The 20,527-nt window shown below is 34.5% G+C and overlaps 1 protein-coding gene across 3 annotated transcripts in view; it reads right to left on the bottom strand.

Annotated features, from left to right (window-relative positions):
- Nucleotides 1-20,527, bottom strand: part of LOC109845118 (tRNA threonylcarbamoyladenosine dehydratase) — a 46,679-nt gene that overhangs the window by 19,850 nt on the left and 6,302 nt on the right. For all 3 annotated transcript variants that reach the window (XR_002248226.1, XM_020414329.1, XM_020414328.1), the window contains exons 2-4: nucleotides 15,355-15,407; nucleotides 13,109-13,205; nucleotides 11,260-11,407 (exon numbers count right to left, since the gene is read on the bottom strand). Coding sequence is in view for 2 of the 3 variants with exons in the window: in XM_020414329.1 (XP_020269918.1) it covers nucleotides 11,260-11,407; nucleotides 13,109-13,205; nucleotides 15,355-15,407 (298 nt within the window). In the remaining variant the exon portion in view is untranslated. The remainder of the gene's footprint in view (nucleotides 1-11,259; nucleotides 11,408-13,108; nucleotides 13,206-15,354; nucleotides 15,408-20,527) is intronic.

The following is a 20,527-nucleotide window of genomic DNA, read 5'->3' as shown; positions in this document are numbered from 1 at the left end:
AGGAGGGGGGAGAGAGAGAGAGAGAGAGAGAGAGGAGAGGAGAGGAGAAGAAAACAGAAGAAAAAAAAAAGAGGAAGACGAAAAATCGGTGCTGGAGATTAGATAAGGGTGGAAAATTTTTTATTCACCCTTACATTACATATAATTTCACATAAGCCCACCTAGCTCATTTAATACAAGTCAAGAATAGGAAAAATTCCCTTAAGCCTCTGAACCATGTAAAAATTTAGAAACAGACCTTAGTAATATAAGTTATGGTTGAAAGAGGCTTAGAAAATATATGTTAGGCCCCTATCATTTACTCAATTTGCAAATAAGTCCAATCTGAGGAATAAACAAAAACTTTTAGACATGATAAAATTTCCAATAACCTCCTACATTATCCTAAATTACTAAAAAGTTTAAAAGCTAGTATATGAGAGTTATAAAATTTTGATAAATTGCTAAGGTTAGCAATAAGCTCTTATGTACTGTAGAATTTAATTATGATTGATTATGCTTGAATTTATTAGACTCTAGATTATGAATTGATTTACCTTATAATATATGTTTGTCTTGAATTAATAATTAGTCCTATATCTTATATTATAGGATCTAATTGATATTCAGATGGATAATATTTTGGGAAAGTCGTGTCCGCTTAAGGTGAGTTCATTTCTCACTAGTATTTTGCAATATGAAATCGCATGAATATTATATTTGATTTATCTTGTAATCGGAAAATAATATATCATTTTCATGTATATAAAGATTTGATCTACCTTTGTTGTCGCGTAAACCATAAACATGATATTGTTTCGTACAAGATATGAAAATTTTATTTGATTTTATATGAACTATGAAAAGCGAATCGCCTCTCATGCAGTTTCAACTAATTGTATGCATTGCTTTATCTAAAAGTTTTTCATGAAGTAGTTTCAACATATTTCAACGGTTTAACGGATTCAAAGATTTTCTGTGACTTGGTATCTGATTAAAAAAAATCGTAAACTGTCTTAACTGGGATAAGAAGTTTTACCTTGTCAACTTTAATTGAAAATATCTGTAAATTCTAAGATGCAAAGTATTACTCATTGGACATGTCATCTCGATGTTTTCAAACCCTCAAATAGTCCACTATGGATTATTTCTGCCTGTCATATGGTGAATGCACATTTATTTGGCCCCTCAGTATTGGCCCTTCTGTATTGGCCCTTCTGTATTGCTCCTTCTGAAATTTATTCTGGTCCCTCTGTATTTGGCCAGTAACCTATGACAGTGTTAGGTGCATTCAATTCCCGAGAATTATCTGTCATGTGATGCGTTTTACGCATTCCTTTACTATTGGGCTATAATTCGTAGCCTTAGTGTGACCTATGGGGTGACTTTTACATTCATGAATAACTAATATAGTATTAAGATTCTGATAATTGACTGTGAAATTGAGAAAAGAATAATTCTCTGGTTTTGTACAAATAGTAGTTCTTTTTCGTCTTAATGTTTCAAAAAGGGTTTGATTTCAAGAAAATTCATAGTATATTAAGTTGCACATAAGAAAAAAAAAATATAATTGTTGTATTCTTTCTTAAAAACGATAATATTATGATATTTGGATCATATTTTTACTCTCTTTGAATTTCTCATGCAAAACGTGTAATTCGTTATTTCTTAAATTATTTTTATTACTATTTTATTAGTTATCTACGAACTCTAGTGGAAAATGTTCTCACTGAGCGCTAGCTCACCCTATTGTTTTTTAATTTTTTTTCAGATCCAGTGTAGTTTCATACTAGCCGAACTTTTGATTTGGGCTTTTGGCTGAGAGGCATTATATGGAGAGACTCTTCTTTTTGATGTTATCTTCCGCACCATTTGTTTTGTTTTGTAAAAATGTTTATAACGGTGAGTTTGTGAGCTGTAAGTACTGATTATATACATATATAGTTGCTCTGACTTCTATCATCAGCAGGTTTATGAATATTTTATGATAAACTATGTGATATGAAGTGTCAGTCTTGACCCGTGCATAAGAATTGTCTTGTGCACGGGTCGCTGCTGTCGCGCACCCCGCATTTTAGAATTTCCGCTACAGTTTCGGGGCGTGACACTAAAATAGTATCAGAGCCTAGGTTTCGACAATAGAAGCCTTGTAGGGCACGTTAGCATAATGTATATGCGTTAGATGAGTGTTATCGTATGGATTAACTATGTGATATATATGCACATATACATATGTATACACATGTATGCATATAAATATTTTATAGTAAAGCCTTTTAGGTTAGTTAAGGAGTGCTTAGATATTTATTTTATTTCACTTTCTCTTTTTTCTTCAGTGAGCTGATGGATGGTTCCCCTTTTAGTAGGATGGCGGAAACCAATTCATCTTTCAATTCATTATCTACCCTGTCCAGCTCTATGATTTCTGTAGATAGCTCCTGGGAACCCAGCTTAAGAAACTGGGGATATACTTCTGATGAAACTGACCTAAGCTTGATAGTAGCTAACCATATGACCCCAGATTCATCGGAGATCGAGCCCGTAGAAGTTATTATGATAGATTCATCAGAATCTGTGGTTGATTATGGTGAGGACGAGGATATAACAGTAGAAGTTATTATGATAGATTCACCAGAAAACTTTGAGATGTGATGTTTGTCATAAACTGGGGCATGAAGCGAAAAACTGTTGGAGAAATACTGGAGCTTGTTTGAGATGTGGTCAGAAAGATCACAAAATAGCAAATTGTCCCCTACAGCAATCATCTCGGAATACCTTCCAGGTTGGCCAGTCTAGTGGTGGGAATAAGCATCCTCAAGTCAAGGCCTGAGTTTATTCTTTGACTGAGAAGGAAGCCGAAGCAAATAAAGATGTGGTGACAGGTACGCTGACCTTTGCGTCGGTTCATGCTCGAGTACTATTTGATTTTGGTGCATCGCATTCCTTTATTGCTGCACAGTTTGTTAAGAGAAACAAATTACCATGTGATACCCTACAATAAGAATTGCTTGTTAGTACACCTGGGGGTAGCATATTAGTGTCAAATCAAGGTTGTAGGGGTAAAATTTATATTCTCGACAAGGAACTCCCCGTAGAATTAATGATGCTAGAAATGCATGATTTCGATATCATATTGGTGATGGATTGGTTATCCTTAAATCATGCTTCTATTTTTATGTCGAGAAAAGAAAGTATTCAAATTTCCTAGCCAACCCGAATTTTGTTTTGAGGGCGGTAAGTGTCAAAAACCATTAAAAATCATATCAGCCCTTAAAGCATATCGAGCGTTGAGGAGTGGATGTATGAGTTATTTGGCTTCTGTTGAGATGATTGATGATGAAAAACCAAGCTTGGAAGAGATATCAATTGTCCGAGAATTTTCAGAAGTATTTCTAGAAGAACTTCTAGGAATGCCCCCAGATAGAGAGGTTGAATTTTCAATTGACCTAGTACCTAGTACGAGTCCCATTTCTAAAGCTCATTATCGAATGGCACCTGCTGAATTGAGAGAACTCAAGGTATAATTGTAAGAACTTTTAGATAAATGCTTCATTCGACCTAGTGTGTCACCCTGGGGTGCACTAGTGTTATTTGTGAAGAAGAAAGATGGAAGTATGAGATTGTATATTGATTTCCGTGAATTGAATAAGGTAACCATTCGGAACAAGTATCCATTAACAAGAATTGATGATCTATTTGATCAACTGCAATAAGCTCAAGTATTTTTCAAATTGATCTCTGTTCTGGTTACTATCAATTAAAAATCAAGCTAGAAGATGTGCTAAAAACTATATTTCGAACCCGCTATGGTCATTATGAATTTTTACTTTTACCATTCGGGCTCACAAATGCACCTGCAGCATTTATGGATCTTATGAACAAGGTATTTAAACCTTTCTTGGATCGGTTTGTTGTGGTATTTATTGATGATATTCGGATATACTCAAGAAATAAGGAAGAGCATGAAGAACACTTGAGACAGGTGTTGCACACATTAAAGAGAGAACAACTGTATGCGAAACTTAAGAAATATGAATTCTGGTTGGAAAAGGTAGCATTTCTTGGGCATGTCATCTCTAAGGAAGGGATTTCTGTGGATCCTGAAAAAGTAAAAGCTATTGTTAAATAGGACAGACCGACTATTATAACGGAGATCCGTAACTTTCTTGGTATGGCTGGCTACTATAGAAAGTTTGTGGAAGGATTCTCCCGTATTGCTTCGCCTGTAACTCGTCTTACTCAGAAAGGAGTTAAATTTATCTGGTCAGAAGAATGTGAGAAAAGCTTTCAAGAGTTAAAAAATCGATGAATATCCGCTCTAATACTTGCATTACCCAATGGAGATACAGGCTTTGTCATCTATAGTGATGCCTCTAGAAGAGGATTGGGATGTGTACTTAAGCAAAATAGGAAATTCATAGCATATGCTTCAAGGCAGTTAAAGCCTTATGAACAAAACTATCTCACTCATGATCTTGATTTAGCGACAGTAGTGTTTGCTCTCAAAATTTGGAGACATTATTTATATGGAGTACATTGTGAAATATATATTGACCACAAGAGTTTGAAATATATATTTACCCAGAATGAGTTGAATTTACGGCAAAGAAGATGGTTGGAGCTTTTGAAAGATTATGATATGACCATCAATTATCACCCTGATAAGACGAATGTTGTTGCTAAAGCCTTGAGCCGCAAGAATTCATACAATCTAGCTTGTCTAATTACTTCTCAAAGAAAAATATTGGAGGACTTGGATCATACTAGAATTAAAATTAGAGTCCACCAAATTAGAGTCAAATTAGCAAATATGGTAATACAATCTTCTTTAGTAGATAAAATTAAAGCAAACCAACAGAATGATGCTCAATTGTTGAAGATAAAGAAAGATGTGGAAGAAGGCACTCGAAGAGAATTTAAGATATATAAAGATGGATCATTGAGGTTTGGAACTAGAGTTTGTGTGCCTAACATACCAGAAATAAAAAAAAGATTCTAAAGAAAGCACACCACTCTTTGTATACTATGCATCCTGGGTCAACAAAAATGTATAAAGACCTGAAGCAAATATATTGGTGGAATAATATGAAGAAGAAAATTACCACCTATGTTGCAGAATGTTTCACTCGCCAACAAGTAAAGGCCGAGCACCAAAGACCAGCATGATTAGTCCATAACTTGGACATACTAATGTGAAAATGGGAAAAGATCACCATGGATTTCGTCACTGGCCTTCCAAAATCTTTGAGAATGAATGATGCAATATGGGTAATTGTGGACCGGTTGACAAAGTCGGCACACTTTTTACCTATCAATATCAAATTCTCATTAGAAAAACTGACTAAAATATACATTAATGAGATAGTAAGATTGCATGGTGTACCAATATCAATAGTTTCTGACCGAGATCCTCAGTTCACATCAGAATACTGGAAAAGTGTGCATAGAGCTCCGCAAACTAAACTAAATTTCACCTCAGGTTACCATCCACAGATAGATGGTCAATCAGAACGGACAATTCAAAGTTTCAAACACTAGAAGATATGTTAAGATGTTGTGTCCTGGAAATGAAAGGGTTGTGGGAAGATTATCTACCATTGGCCAAGTTTGCATACAATAACAAATACCAAGCTAGCATTCAGATGGCACCATATGAACTTCTTTATGGAAGAAAGTGCAGGTCTCCTATTCATTAGGATGATGTTAGAGAAAGGAATTTTCTTGGACCCAGAATTGGTACAACAAACAATTAATAAAATTCAATTAGTTCGAGAACGTCTTCGCACAACACAAAGTCGTCAGAAGAGTTATGCTGACCAAAGAAGAAGAGAATTGGAATTCCAGGTGGACGATCATGTTTTCTTGAACGTTGCGCCTACCCAAGGAGTGAAAAGATTCGGAATTCAAATGAAGTTAAGCCCGAGATTTATCGATCCTTTTGAAATTCTGGAACGCATTGGTCCAGTAGCGTACAAATTAACATTACCATCATCCCTGTCTGGAGTACACGATGTGTTTCACATATCGATGCTTCGGAAATTCATCCGAGACTCAAATGAAATCATTGAGTTGTCTCCAATAGAGCTCAAGTCAGATTTGACTTATGAGGAAAGACCAAAACATATTGTAGATTATAAAAAACAAGTACTAAGACACCGAATAATTAAATATGTGAAAGTTTAGTGGAAGAATCACTCTGAAAGAGAAGCTACTTGGGAGACGAAAGATTCTATGCGAGAGAAATATCCAGAGCTCTTTCGAGATATATGTATGTTAAGTTTCGAGGACGAAACTTTTTTATTAGGAGGGAAGAGTGTAGTAGCCTAAATAATTAGTGCCTTAAAACTTGATTAATAGAGATTTTTTTAATTACAGATTAGGGAACTAATTAAGGGTGTTTTTGGGATTTCACCCCTAAAATCAATTCGACGAATTGGTCGGCACCTCCTTAACGGAGGATTAAAACAGGGAAACCAAAGAAAACCCATAGAAAAAAACAAGGAAAAAATAATAATAATAATGAAAAATATCCTCTCATCTTCAACCAAACCATCTGAGAACTAGATTAAGATTGTGAAAAGAAATAAAAGAAGAAGAAGAAGAGGAAGGAGACAGTGAAAAGGGAAAGGAAAAGAGAGGATTTCATCCAAAATTCAAGTAAACCCAAAGGTATAAACTCTTTCTTTTGTTGATTTCTTGATTTCATTTATTGATTTCTAAAAAAATGAGATAGAACTTACCTGACCACCGACGAGGATCGTCGGCAACCCCACTCGTCGGAGGAGGGGGTTTGTCTCGGGTGGCCGCTCCGGCGACAGAACTTGAGCAGTCGCGCCAAGTCACCGGGGAGGAGAGAGAGAGAGAGAGAGGAGAGTAGAAGAAAACAGAAGGAAAAAAAAGAGGAAGATGAAGAATCAGAGCTGAAGATTAGATAAGGGGAGGGAAAATTTTTTATTCAACATTACATTACAAACTAATTTCACATAAGCCCACCTAGCTCATTTAATACAAGTCAATGCTAGGAAAAACTCCCTTAAGCCCCTGAACCAAGTAAAAATTTAGAAACAGACCTTAGTAATATAAGTTATGGTTGAAAGAGGCTTGAAAATATAAGATAGACCCCTATCATTTACTTAATTTGCAAATAAGTCCAATCTGAGGAATAAACAATAATTTTTAGACTTGATAAAATTTTCTATAACCTCCTGCATTATCCTAAATTACTAAAAAGCCCAAAAGCTAGTATATGAGAGTTATAAAATTTTGATAAATTGCTAAGGTTAGCAATAAGCTCATATGTACTGTAGAATTTAATTATGATTGATTATCTTGAATTTATTAGACTCTAGATTACGAATTGATTTACCTTATAATATATGTTTGTCCTGAATTAATAATTAGTACTATATCTTATATTATAGGATCTGGTTGATATTCAGAAGGATAATATTTTGGGAAAGTCGTGTCCGCTTAAGGTAAGTTCATTTCTCACTAGTATTTTATAATATGAAATCGCATAAATATTATATTTGATTTATCTTGTAATCAGAAAATAATATATCATTTTCATGTATATAAAGATTTGATCTACCTTTGTTGTCGTGTAAACCATAAATATGATATTGTTTCATACAAGATATGAAAATTTTATTTGATTTTATATGAACTATGAAAAGTGAATTGGCTCTCATGCAGTTTTAACTAATTGTAGGCATTGCTTTATCTAAAAGTTTTTGATGAAGTATTTTCAACATATTTCAACGGTTTAACGGATTCAAAGATTTTCTGTGACTTGGTATCTGATTAAAAAAAATTCGTAAACTATCTTAACTGGGATAAGAAGTTTTACCTTGTCAACTTTATTTGAAAATATCTGTAAATTCTAAGATACAAAGTATTACTCATTTGACATGTGATCTCGATGTTTTCAAACCCTCAAATAGTCCACTATGGATTGTTTATGCCTGCCATATGGTGAATGCACCTTTATTTGGCCCCTCTGTGTTGGCCCTTCTGTGTTGGCTCTTCTGAAATTTATTCTGATCCCTCTGTATTTGGCCAGTAACTTATGCCAGTATTAGGTGCATTCGATTCCCAAAAATTATCTGTCATGTGATGCGTTTTACGCATTCCTTTGCTACTGGGCTATAATTCGTAGCCTTGGTGTGACCTATGGGGTGACTTTTACATTCATGAATAACTCATCGAGTATTAAGATTCTGATAATTGACTGTGAAATTGAGAAAATAATAATTCTCTGGTTTTGTACAAATTAGTAGTTCTTTTTCGTCTTAATGTTTACCTTGATTCAAAAAGGGTTTGATTTCAAGAAACTTCACAGTATATTAAGCTATACATAAGAAAGAAAATATAATTGTTATATTATTTCTTAAAGACGACATTATTATGATATTTGGATCGTATTTTTGCTCTTTGAATTTCTCATGCAAAACTTGTAATTTGTTATTTCTGAGAATTATTCTTATTACTATGTTGTTAGTTATCTAGGAACTCTAGTGGGAAATGTTCTCACTGAGCGCTAGCTCACCCCGTTGTTTTTTAAAAAAAATTCAGATCCAGCGTAGCTTCATACTAGCCGAACTTTTGAGTTGGGCTTTTGGCTGAGAAGCGTTATATGGAGAGTCTCTTCTTTTTTATGTTATCTTCAGCACCATTTGTTTTATTTTTTTCTAAAAATGTTTATAACGGTGAGTTTTGGGGCTGTAAGTACTGATTATATACATATATAGTTGCTCTGGCTTTTATTATCAGCAGGTTTATGAATATTTTATGATAAACTATGTGATATGAAGTGCCAGGCTTGACCCGTGCATAAGAATTGTCTTGTGCACGGGTCGCTGCTGTCGCGCACCACGCATTTTAGAATTTCCGCTACAGTTTCGGGGCGTGACACGAATGATTGGGAGGTTCCAATATGACTCCCGCGGTTTAGGGTTTGATTCCCGGTGGCTTGAGTATTAAAAAAAAGGATGCAATCTTCTGTTATGGTCTAATGCAAGCATGAGGCTTCCCTCTTCAAGTTTCAATATAACTATTTGAGTTACCTAATAAGGATTATGACTTGTGGCAAAAAAGTGAAAAAAAAAAAACAAGGTACATACTCAGTGTAATGTCATATGACCTAAACTTGATTAAAAAAATGCAAGTGTAATGAGCATGTATCCTATTCGAACCCCGAGCAGGGCGGGGCATCATGAGTGGCAAAGTTGCGAAACAGAGGCTAGTTTTAGAACTGTACTCAGTGTAATGCCTAGGCAATCTAGAAAAAGGAATTTATAAACATCCAGTTTTCAGCAGGCATCATGAGGTAGTAATACTCTTTATACAAGTGATATTTTTAAGCACTTGATTCTGAGAACAAGTGATACCTAACCACGTTCAAGGACCTCTAATAAGAATTCAAAAAATATAGCATTAAGAATAGGTATTTTTATATCTAAAACAATTCCATTTTTTTTTAAGTAGTAACCTGGGTACCAATAACTGAAAGTAAACGGAAGTCATAAGCATCTCAAGCACTGAGTATGGAATTTCATTATTATTGTTATTGTTAATGTTATTGTTGTTGCTGTTGTTGCTGCTGCTGTTGTTATTGTTATTGGACTAGAAAATTAATTTTGAATGATCCTATCAAAAAAAGGGGTTGGTTCAGGAGCTGACAGTTTGAGAGATTAATCATAGCAATCAATAAATCTTGAATAATCCTATCAAAAAAATATTCAATAAGTATTTAGATTTAAAATTTAATGGTATTGAATCATTGTTGAATTATTATTGACGATAAATAATTCGTTTATTAAACATATATCGGGAAATATCTGACCTTTATGTAACTTTGTTTATGGACATGTTCTGCAGGAAAAGTTATACATATAAATTAATAAATATATAAAAATCAAAATAATAACAACTCAATAAGTATTTATTCTAGTTGCCTCTTTCGCCCTCTCAATTTTGAAGATTCCCTTTAAAGTTATTGATAGTGAAATATACTTTGTATAATTATAAATAAGAAAAGTTATAAAATATGTAATAATGTATTGTCGCTATCTTAAATTAGAATTATATTATTATAATTATTAAATATATTATAATATTTAAATAAATAATGTTTAAATTATATTAATAATTCAAAATTATAATAATAACTCATACAATTTTTATACAAAATTTTACTGTACTAATCTTTTCTGATAGATTAAAATGGTTTGGTCATGTACAACGAAAACTTTTTAGTGCACCGATTAGGAAAAACAATAATATTAGAGTTAATGGGGCTAAAAGCCTAAAAGATCTTGAGGTAGACCTAGAATGACTTAGTTAGAAGCAACTAAGAAGTATATGATTAGGATTAACTTAACAGAACAGATGACCCATAACAGAATGGAATGAAAAAATAGGATTCACGTAACCGACCCTAAACATTTGGGATAAAGGCTTGGTGGTGGTGGTGGTTGTTATTGTTGTTGCACTCTTTCTAATAATAATTCATTTATTAACATAAAATTTTAAATAGATTTGATTTAAGAAATTATATGGTTAAAAAGTCACTGCGCTATTTTCTAGTTGAAAAAAAACTCAAAATATAAAATAAGTATGTCCACACGCAAAGCACGTGTTCTACACTAGTCTATTTAAGAGAGTTCGATGAATGATAAGAACTTTGCCTTCACTATTTCTCTATAATATGATCTCAGTTTTCGTCACAGTTTGTTTTTCCTTCTGTTTTGGATTTTTACCTTCAAAATAGTATTAGAATCCATCTTTAAAACAAGAAGTATTAGATTTATAAAAGGGTTTCTATGATATAAGACCTCTAAATCTTCTTCATTTCTATGTTAGATCCTCAAATCTTAATATCTTCAAATTAGACCTCAAATCCTTTAAGCTGTTTTAAAAAAAGCTCACATGGACAGTTTCCATCCAAATTCTTTACCCAAGCATGGCTAGGATTATTGCTGCAATTAACTCCAAATGGAAGAGTTAACCATGCTTGGGTAAGAAATTTGGATGGAAATCTTCCATGGGGCTTTTGGAACCAACGTAAAGGATTTGGAGGTGTAATTTAAAATTACCAAGATTTGGGGTTTAATATAGAAATAAAGAAGATTGGGGTTCTTATATCATAAAAACCCTATATAAGGTCAGGCAAAGAAGATAAATTTTCCAAAAAACGCACGGACTAATGATTGGGTAAGAAGAAACTACAAACATAAACCATATGTAAAACTGTCTTATATAAAATTTAATAGAAAGAACCTGATCAAAATCCACTAGCAGGAGCCTGCCAACTCCAGATCTCAACAGCATATGAGCAGCATGACTACCCACTCCTCCAAGACCAATGACTACAACGAATGATTCAGTCACTTTTCGTTGTGCTTCCAATCCAAAGAATTGAATATTTCTAAAATAAGAAAGTCAAAAATACAACAAAGAATTTATACATAAAATTTTACAATTGGTGAAAGCAAGATTTGAGGCAACTAAGCATGTTACAGTATACCAGGGAAAAATATGTACAGACTCAGATAAAATGAAACCATAAGAAAACATAATAATTCATACTCAATTTTCTGAGTGCCATGACATAAGACACATTTTAGGAACTGAAAATTTCGTAAGGGCACTCAAATTACAATATATCTTGACAATAGTGCAACATGAAGGTTAGGTGTCACAACTAAAATAAGCAAAGAATAGGTGTTTGCAAATCTGAAAGTAAAGGTGAAAGTTTGAAAATGGAATCATTCAACAAATATCATGGGAAGATAAGCGAGAAAAGGTTTTTTGCAACTCTGAAGTGGAAGTGTGAAAACGATGCTACTTAGACACCATGCATGACAAAATACAAAAAATATGGACTGCCACTTCAGGTCTAGAGGAAAGGTGGGAGATAAAGTGTGAAATTAATAAATGAGTAGGATCTGTATGAGAACAACTTTCTGTTAAGCCCTATATAGTTGAATACGGGAAATAACTTTCTTGACCTGCATCCGCATGGGAAAACATAATGCGTCTGCCCTAAATCTTTCACACTTCCCTACCATATTCAAATCACCAACCACCCCCTTATAGTGAAAATCAGAAAACGAGAACAAATTCATATGGCCGTATCTGAGAAATAGAAAGAAAAAAAACAATACAAAAAACAATACCTAGAAGAAATTGCAGATCACTTAGAAAGAGAGAATAGAATCCACTTAACTCAAAATCTTACAGAGGCCAAACAAAACTAAGATGTTTATATACATAAATAAACTACTCGGAAGCTTTATTGTAACTGAATTACAGTCAACTAATCAAAATGGAACCAGTACTTCCCATTAGCCGAACATAAGAAGATTAAACTACTAAAAATCTAAAAAAATATCAAGGCATAGAATGATTGATGGAACTAAAATTAGGTAACAAGCCTGCAACATCTTAACTTCTAAAAGAACTGTTACATAGGAAATGAAAAATCAAGCATTACAAACATATCTTTCAATGTTTATAACTGTCTATGAATTTAGTGTCTCCCCTGAAAGCTGTAGGACAAAAATGAATAATGCCCCCACGTCTCATACGTAAAAGAAATCGAAAAAGAATAAAGGAGATAACTCATCCTTAAAGAATGATATGAAATCCCTTTCACAACTATAGAGAGCGCGAGGGGTGGAAATATAAGCTGATGTAATGAAGTGACAAACAAGACTGAGATGAGAAAATTATTTACCCAAGGAAGAAATAAAAAATATACTCAGCTGCAAAAGACTGGCTGCTGTAAGTTAATGTGTCTATCACTGAATATTGCACATAAATTTCCACAAATATGCACTGTAATATGTGATAGATGTACTTGGAGAAAGTCAAGCTGCAAGTTATAGAGTAAGCAAAAGGTCCGATCTTAAAGCAGTCAAAACTGATTTGTTGAGTAGGTTGAACATACAACTTCAATGTAGAAACAAGATTAATTATACATGCCACCGGATTTCTACTTAATATTACTGTAAGCAAATCAAAAGCAGCATAGTTTGTCAAGGATTCATTATGATTCTAAAATTCATGATACCACATGCAAAAAGCTTAGAACATGTAGTGATAAATTTCAGATAGACAATCAAACCTTGTAAGTTGTTCCGAGACCACTTCATCGTTTAGAAGGTCCGAACCAACCAAACCACCAGGTTCCATGATTGCTTTTCTGGACATATTGCCTCTTCCTGCCATTAAGTACACAAAAGAAACAAAAATCAAATAACGTAAAACGGGATATAGTATCGAATAGATTATATGTAAAGGACATAAAGAATAACATCTGCAAAAGATCTTGTACTTTTGTATAACTAAAGATAGGTCAAAACAAATAAAAAATTGCCACAAACATGAAAACCTTCTGATGCCTTGATCCAATCTGGCCTCCTAAAAGATGGTGACTATGTACCTACGCTAGATGCTAATAGCTAGAAATTAATGATCATAAATGGATCCAAAAAAACAAATACTTGTGAATAGTAATTTCCAAATGATGATAACTCAATTGAAAAGGACCAAAAAAAAAAGAGAAAAAGGTACAAAGAGTTCCAAGGGTAAAAGTTGTAGATCAAACGAGACCAAAATCTAACCGGGACACCTCAAGTGGTCAGTAAGACAGCACTTTGAGGTGAGTTCTTCAGACACATCACAAGAATGGGATAATAATGCACAGGAGTTTCGACGGAAAATGCAATTGTTCGTTGGAAAAAGAGTGGAAAGACATGGACGAATTTCAGGTTGAAGCCAAAAGAATAATGCAAAACAAATAGATTAAAAAGGCCATTGGACAACTATGATGCACGGATACGGATATGGGACATGGATACGACACGGACACGGATACAGGATACGGAAAAATCCAAAATAAATAGGATACGGGGATACGGCAAGGATTTTTTTAATTATTATTATATATAGAAAAATTTATTAAATTAGGATACGGGGATAAGTCAAGAATGATTAAGCAATGTGCTCTTACATTCCCAAATAAGAAAAAGACTATTATAGTTAAACAGAAAGATATTTATATATTATGTAGTTTATATGATTGAAATCTTCACTGCATTTTCATGTGGAGAATATAGATGTTAAGCATTTTTCTTAAGTAAATTAAGTAACTAAGAGAACTCAATTAAGATGGATCAACCTTGCTTCCGCTCTTGGACTTTTTTTACATGGGCTTTGATTTAAAGGACTTACTGGGCCTTTAGTTTGTTTTGAATGAAGAACTCAGAGCCGAACAATAGACGCCTCAGCCACTCGACAGATGGACAAACCCGTCATTTCCTCACTCCGCCACCAAATCCTTTCATATAAATAAGCCTCAACTCCCTCTCCAAACCCTAACCCTAGATCGCCCGCCTCCAATCTCTCCCAAACCCAACCCTAATCGATCAAAATGCCGGTGGGCCACGGTCTCTAATCTCGAACTCGCGATCTCTCCGCACGCGCCTTCAAAAAGAAGGGCTACATCCCGTTGATGACGTACCTTTGCGCGTACAAGATCGGCGACTATGTCGACGTTAAAGTTAACAACGCCGTCTACAAGTGGATGCCTCACAAGTTCTACCATGAGCGAACTGGGAAAGTCTGGAATGTGACCAAGCGCGCCATCAGAGTCGAGATCAACAAGCAGGTAATTTGAGATCTGGACCAGTCAATCGAAAAGCTTGAATTTTTTTTGGGATTTTTCAGTTTAGGATTTTTTTGGGAGTAGCAGCCACTATGAGATTTGGACCTTCGGCGAATCCGAGCCGTGTCCGAGATCGCTGTAGCCTCTGGGGATGAATCCGTGCTTCAGAGTTGGACAAGAAGGCTGGGAGGATAAAAACTTTTGACAAAGAGAAAGACCAAGACATTACATCTGCTTGCCTAGATCTGAAAAGTCATGAAGTAGACATCCTAAGCAGCAGCGAAATATAGCCGTAATTTTGATAGTTTCTAACGCCAGCTTAACTGAAATTGAAATAAATTTATAAGAGAAAAATAAAGAGTCAATGAGGAAATATCCATAGGTGCTTACATGAAGGTAAGACTCAGTAAGAGGAAAACATAAAAGAGAAGCACCCTGTTTTTATTAATAAAGACAAGGGTCAACAATATATAGTCTATAGACATATTATACAAGTACAATTATGATACCTTCAAGTATCTCAACAAATTTCAGGAGGAGAGTACCAGAATGACGCATGATTAGGAAATTCAAACAAAAAAATTTTAAAACATGCAAAAAAAACCATACTGACTAGAAAAATAAGAACCAATAAGACAAACATATTGAAAACATCCATAGTATAAGATCTAGAGAATTAATAGGAAGAGATGCCATGTACATACCATTAACTCTTGAAGTTCTTGTTCCTTCAGTAACATTTTTTTGTGCATCCCTCCTACAAAGACAAGGCCAGCTTAGAAACTTGAAGAAGACATCAAAATCAGGATGATATTTTTAATATGTGGCCATTAAATATTCATATATGCTACTCCTAGTTGAAGTAGCTAGAAGCAATTTTGGACTAAGAATCACCCAGTGCCACATCTTTAAGCATCATTTTTTAATATGTAGTTTGAAGAAGAATGCAAATTAAGGTTAAAATTTGTAAAATGCAAGCACTGCTTACACATACACGGATACTACAGGACCTAAGAAATCTTGTTGAGACTCAAAAAATTACTCAGTAGAACGTCTTTAAATATAGTTCAATGCTAATTGGAAGAAGAAAAGATCAAGAGCAACCGGTAAAACAAGGATGGTTGGATGAAAATTAAGTTTACGAAGCTCATAGTCATGTTCCCTAAAAAAATATCATAATTAGAAGACATCCAGACACAGGCTGCAAGATCATCAGAGAGCTGTTTTGGCAGCATCACACGTCATTCTGTATTCTGTAATGAAAACAGGCTCCCTAGCTTTAATGTTACGAGTTGTAAAAGAACTCCAAGAAAAAAAGCCAATCATTTTCAAATTGTTGCAAGAAAGAATATGAAATGTGCGCAATGCATATGTAGCTGTTGTTGGGTTTGGCACTTAATCTGAGACAATCTAATTGGCAAACTGGAGATTATGTAAACTTTCATGGAGGTGACAATTAATCACGCCTCAATCTGTTGTTCCATATGACAGGTTGTTGTCCACTGGACGCATCAATAGGTCCAAGATCTCAGTGTTCGGGGAGAAAAAAAAGTGGTCTCAGGAGTCCATTAAGCAATCAAAAACTCAATGCCCTTCAATTAAGCAGCCACCTAATGCGATTTTTCTTGGACTATCAAATCATCAATATTTTCAATGGGCCTGCCCACCCGATATCTTTATGTCAAATTTCTCTATAAGATGGTTATAAACCATTAGAGGGGAAGGTATAAAACTTTTTTGATGGCTTCATAGGAACATAGATTTAAGTTGTTGCTACATAGACTACACATCGCAACCAAGAAACAAACAACCAATTTTTTCCTACAATATGAAAGAGTTAGACAGAGAGGCGCAACTGTGTGCTACCAGTGGCAACATTCATCAGAAAAGCAAGAAGCCAAATGAAATCATTGCCAAATATGATGATCAACTATAACATCTGAAAGATATCAATAATGTAAGAAAAAGAAATTGAAGTTCAATTAGTAATACAATAATGAAGAACACCAAGATTATCCATAAGACTAAATACAACATAAAAACGTGATAATTCTCTGTAAAAATATTTTATAAGTTTCCGAAGCTGGAACAAATCCAAAACATTATCATCATATGTCCTTCAGGTAACATAAATTTTCAATGTTTGCAATATATCATAATCCCTTTTCTAGAAAAGATTGACCTTTTAGCTCTTGAGAGTCCAATTCTGTTTTCTCTAAAAGAATTCATCATAGACACACTTCCTTTCTACATAATTGGTATATTTTACATAAGAAGGTTAGATGCATTGTTTTGAAAAACCTCCGCCTAGGCCTAGGTGGTGCCTAAGCTTAGGCGGTACCTACACCGTCTAACTAGCACCTAGCGTCTAGACGGTACCTAGGCTGCCCACCTAGGATTTAGGAGTGTTTAGGGGAGCATTGTCTGCTTACGTAGATTGCACCATTTAGGTCTTGATCGTGATTTTCTATGTTGCGGCCTCCACGGCCTCCAACCTCCTTCAAACTCCTTTAATCTCTAAATATCAACACCTCCATTATCTCCTCGAACCTTCAGCAAAACCTCCTCGACTAGCACTTAAATAAAGAAAAAATTTCGCCTAGACACTAATCTGGTAACTAAGCTTTCTATAACATTTATATTTACTATCAATTATTATAATTAAATAATAATAAAAAAACTCCTAGGCTCTAGGCATCAGGTCCAAAACCTAGGCCGCCTAGCATTTTCTATAACCTTATTAGTTAATATTTTTGTTATTTAGTATTTAAGTATGCATGGCTTATTACGGATCTAAGATTGCTATTTTTTGGCAAATTTTTATATGAATTAACATATATATTTATCAATTATTATAATTAAATAATTTAAAAAATATCTAAACACTTAGACGTTGCTTAGGCATACTCCTAGACGTCTAGGCGCTGGGTCCAATGCTTACACCGCCTAGCGCATTTTCTAACATTGGTTACATGTCATGCTCATTTAATCACAAATTTATTATAAGCATTTATTTATACCAAATTGCTTTTTAGAATAGAATCAGTGGCTTCAACATGATTGTTCAACTTTAAGGTGCTAATGCTACTACTAAGATGAGATGAAGTGTTGCTAAAAATGGTTAAAACATCTCCATCTTCAGTAACTAATCAAAACATTCGGTTAAACTTATTGAATTTATGGGTGGATGACGAGCAAAGTTAACAATGCATGTCACTGAATAGGAAAGAAAAGAAATGTGTGCCTTCTAGTAATAGAACTTAACATGAAATGACGCCAAAATATTGATTTTATTCGAGTGGTATATACTAAAGGCATTCAAACAATTATATGAATGGAAATTATTTTAATATTCGAGAGGTTGTTATTACCAGTTTTTCCTTGAAGTCTTACCGTAAGTCCCTAAATTAACTAGGCTAATGTTATTGGCATCTTTCTCTCACTTTAACAGTGCATCTAACCTTCTTATGTAAAATATACCAATTATGTAGAAAGGAAGTGTATCTATGATGAGTTCTTTTAGAGAAAACAGAATTGGACTCTGAAGAGCTAAAAGGTCAGTCTTTTCTAGTAAAGGGATTATGATATATTGCAAATATTGAAATTTTATGTTACCTGAAAGTCCCTAAATTACCGTAAGTCCCTAAATTATATGAATGGAAATTAGTCGGGGTTTCTAATCCCGACTTGTTTAGCTGCCAAATTACAACAGCCCAGCGGGCAAGCTCCTAATTAGTCAGGGTTGGCAACCCCGACTAATTAGAATCGTAATTTTTTTAAATCGACCCACTTTCTGGTCACGAGGCTGACGTGGCGAGAAAGTTGGTCGATTTTGGTAATAAACTTTAAAGTAGGCCGATGTTTGGGAATAAAATTGAGAATGGGTTCATTTTAAAAATTTCTTCTTAGAAATATTATAGCATTCATGTTCAGGGGCATTTGAGGGGATGACCACCATAATCCAGTCACAAACAGAATGTCAAGCTGCATAAGAATTTGACTCATGTGTCAGGATCATGAACTTCACTTCATAAGCATTCGATATATGGTTAGTCATATACCTCATAGATCTATCAACTCATAGTCTACATGTAAGTATTGAAAAGTGTACATTGTTTACGAATAAGTTCGAGGTTTTGGATAAAGGTGGTTGTCTACCAATGAATGACATGCTGACAACACTATATTTCAGGAGAAAGCTCCTCACAAATCTTAATCAAAAATATTCCCATTTGGTATCTTTTCCAAGCAGCAACTCATCTTTCTCTCAATTGTGGATTTTGGAGAATACGGGGACGTATATGTTTGTTACTTAAAAAATAGTTTAACCCAAAAGAGATATGCTTAAAGGATGGAGGACAAGAGAGTACTCACATCCATAGTTACTCAGTACATGGTATGTAGCGGATCATGGTACGAATTCAGGTACACAATTCACCACTTAGAAAATTTGGATTCAATGGTACGTTGTAAAAAATTTGAGTGCGCTTAACATTTTTCACAATGTACAGCAGGAAACTAGAAATTAAAAAGGTAATTATGCACTTCAATAATTTTTTCACACAAAATACTTAAATGCTTCTTTGTTATGGAGTTTTTTTGTTCCGATTTTCTTTTCACACAATTCGTTTTGGGATCTGTTGGGAATTACACAAATTCGCCTATTATCAGATTTAAGAGAAAGTAAAATAAATGCACAATAATAGAACACACAATTTAACGTGGTTCGGCACAAAAATTACCTACATCCACGGGCTGCTACAGATTTTTACTGAAAAGGGTAATTTTACAAGCACTCTGAAATTTGCTCTTAATTTTCTCTCACTAAGTATTCTCTCTATCAATTTTCTCTCTTAATCTTTCTCACGAAGTGCTCTCTCTCACTCTTCTCAAGAACATTCAGAAGCCGATTGAGGATATAGATTAAAAGGAAGAGCAGGGGGTTTTAAAAGCCTCCATCCCCTCCTTTTTTTCTTCCTTTCCTTTGACTCTTGCTCCCCTCTTATCAACAAAGGCAGCCACATTTCTTCTTATCAATAAAGACAGTTACCTTCCTTCCTTTTTTCTTTCGATGGCTTCTTTTGTTAACAAAAGAAAACAGCCACCAACTCCTTTTGACTAACAATCTCCCACTTGAAGACTGATTAATTTGTTTTCACATCTCGATCTATGCAGCAGTTCTTCCTAGTCTTGATACTATTGCAGGCCAACTGAAGTTGAACACAGCTTCAGTTTGTCAGTAGTCACCATCTTTGTCAGCATATCTGTCGGATTTTGAGCTCCATTGATCTTTTCAAGTTTTAAATTTTCATCTTCCAGAAGTGAACGAATAAAATGATACCGCACCTATATGTGCTTTGTTCTAGAATGAAAAGACGGATTCTTAGCTAAATGAATAATACTTTGACTATCGCAACATAAGACATTGTCTTCTTGTTTCTTGCCTAATTCATCCAAGAAACTTTGAAGACAAACAATTTTCTTGCTGGCTTATGTAACAGAGACATATTCTGCTTCAGTTATGGAGAGAGCAACTATCTTCTGCAGTTAAGAAACTTATCTCACTACAGTGCCTCCTAGAGTATAGACATACCCTGTAGTGCTCTTTTTTATATCAACATTTTCTGCTAAATCAGCATCTACATAACCTATTAGTATCGTATCTCCACCTTTGAAACGAAGTGTTTTATCTGAGGTGCCCCATAGATATCTGAGGACTCATTTGACTGCTTCCCAGTGTACCTTGTCTGGATTATTCATGTACCTGCTAACAGCTCCCACTGCTTGAGCAATATCTGGTCTTGTACAAACCATGACATATATCAGACTTTTAATTGCTGAGACGTACGGGACCTTCGCCATATGTGCACGCTCTTC

This window comes from Asparagus officinalis, chromosome 6, assembly GCF_001876935.1.
Source record: "Asparagus officinalis chromosome 6, Aspof.V1, whole genome shotgun sequence".
Taxonomy (NCBI): domain Eukaryota; kingdom Viridiplantae; phylum Streptophyta; class Magnoliopsida; order Asparagales; family Asparagaceae; genus Asparagus; species Asparagus officinalis.
This window is presented reverse-complemented; position numbering and strand designations above follow the sequence as displayed.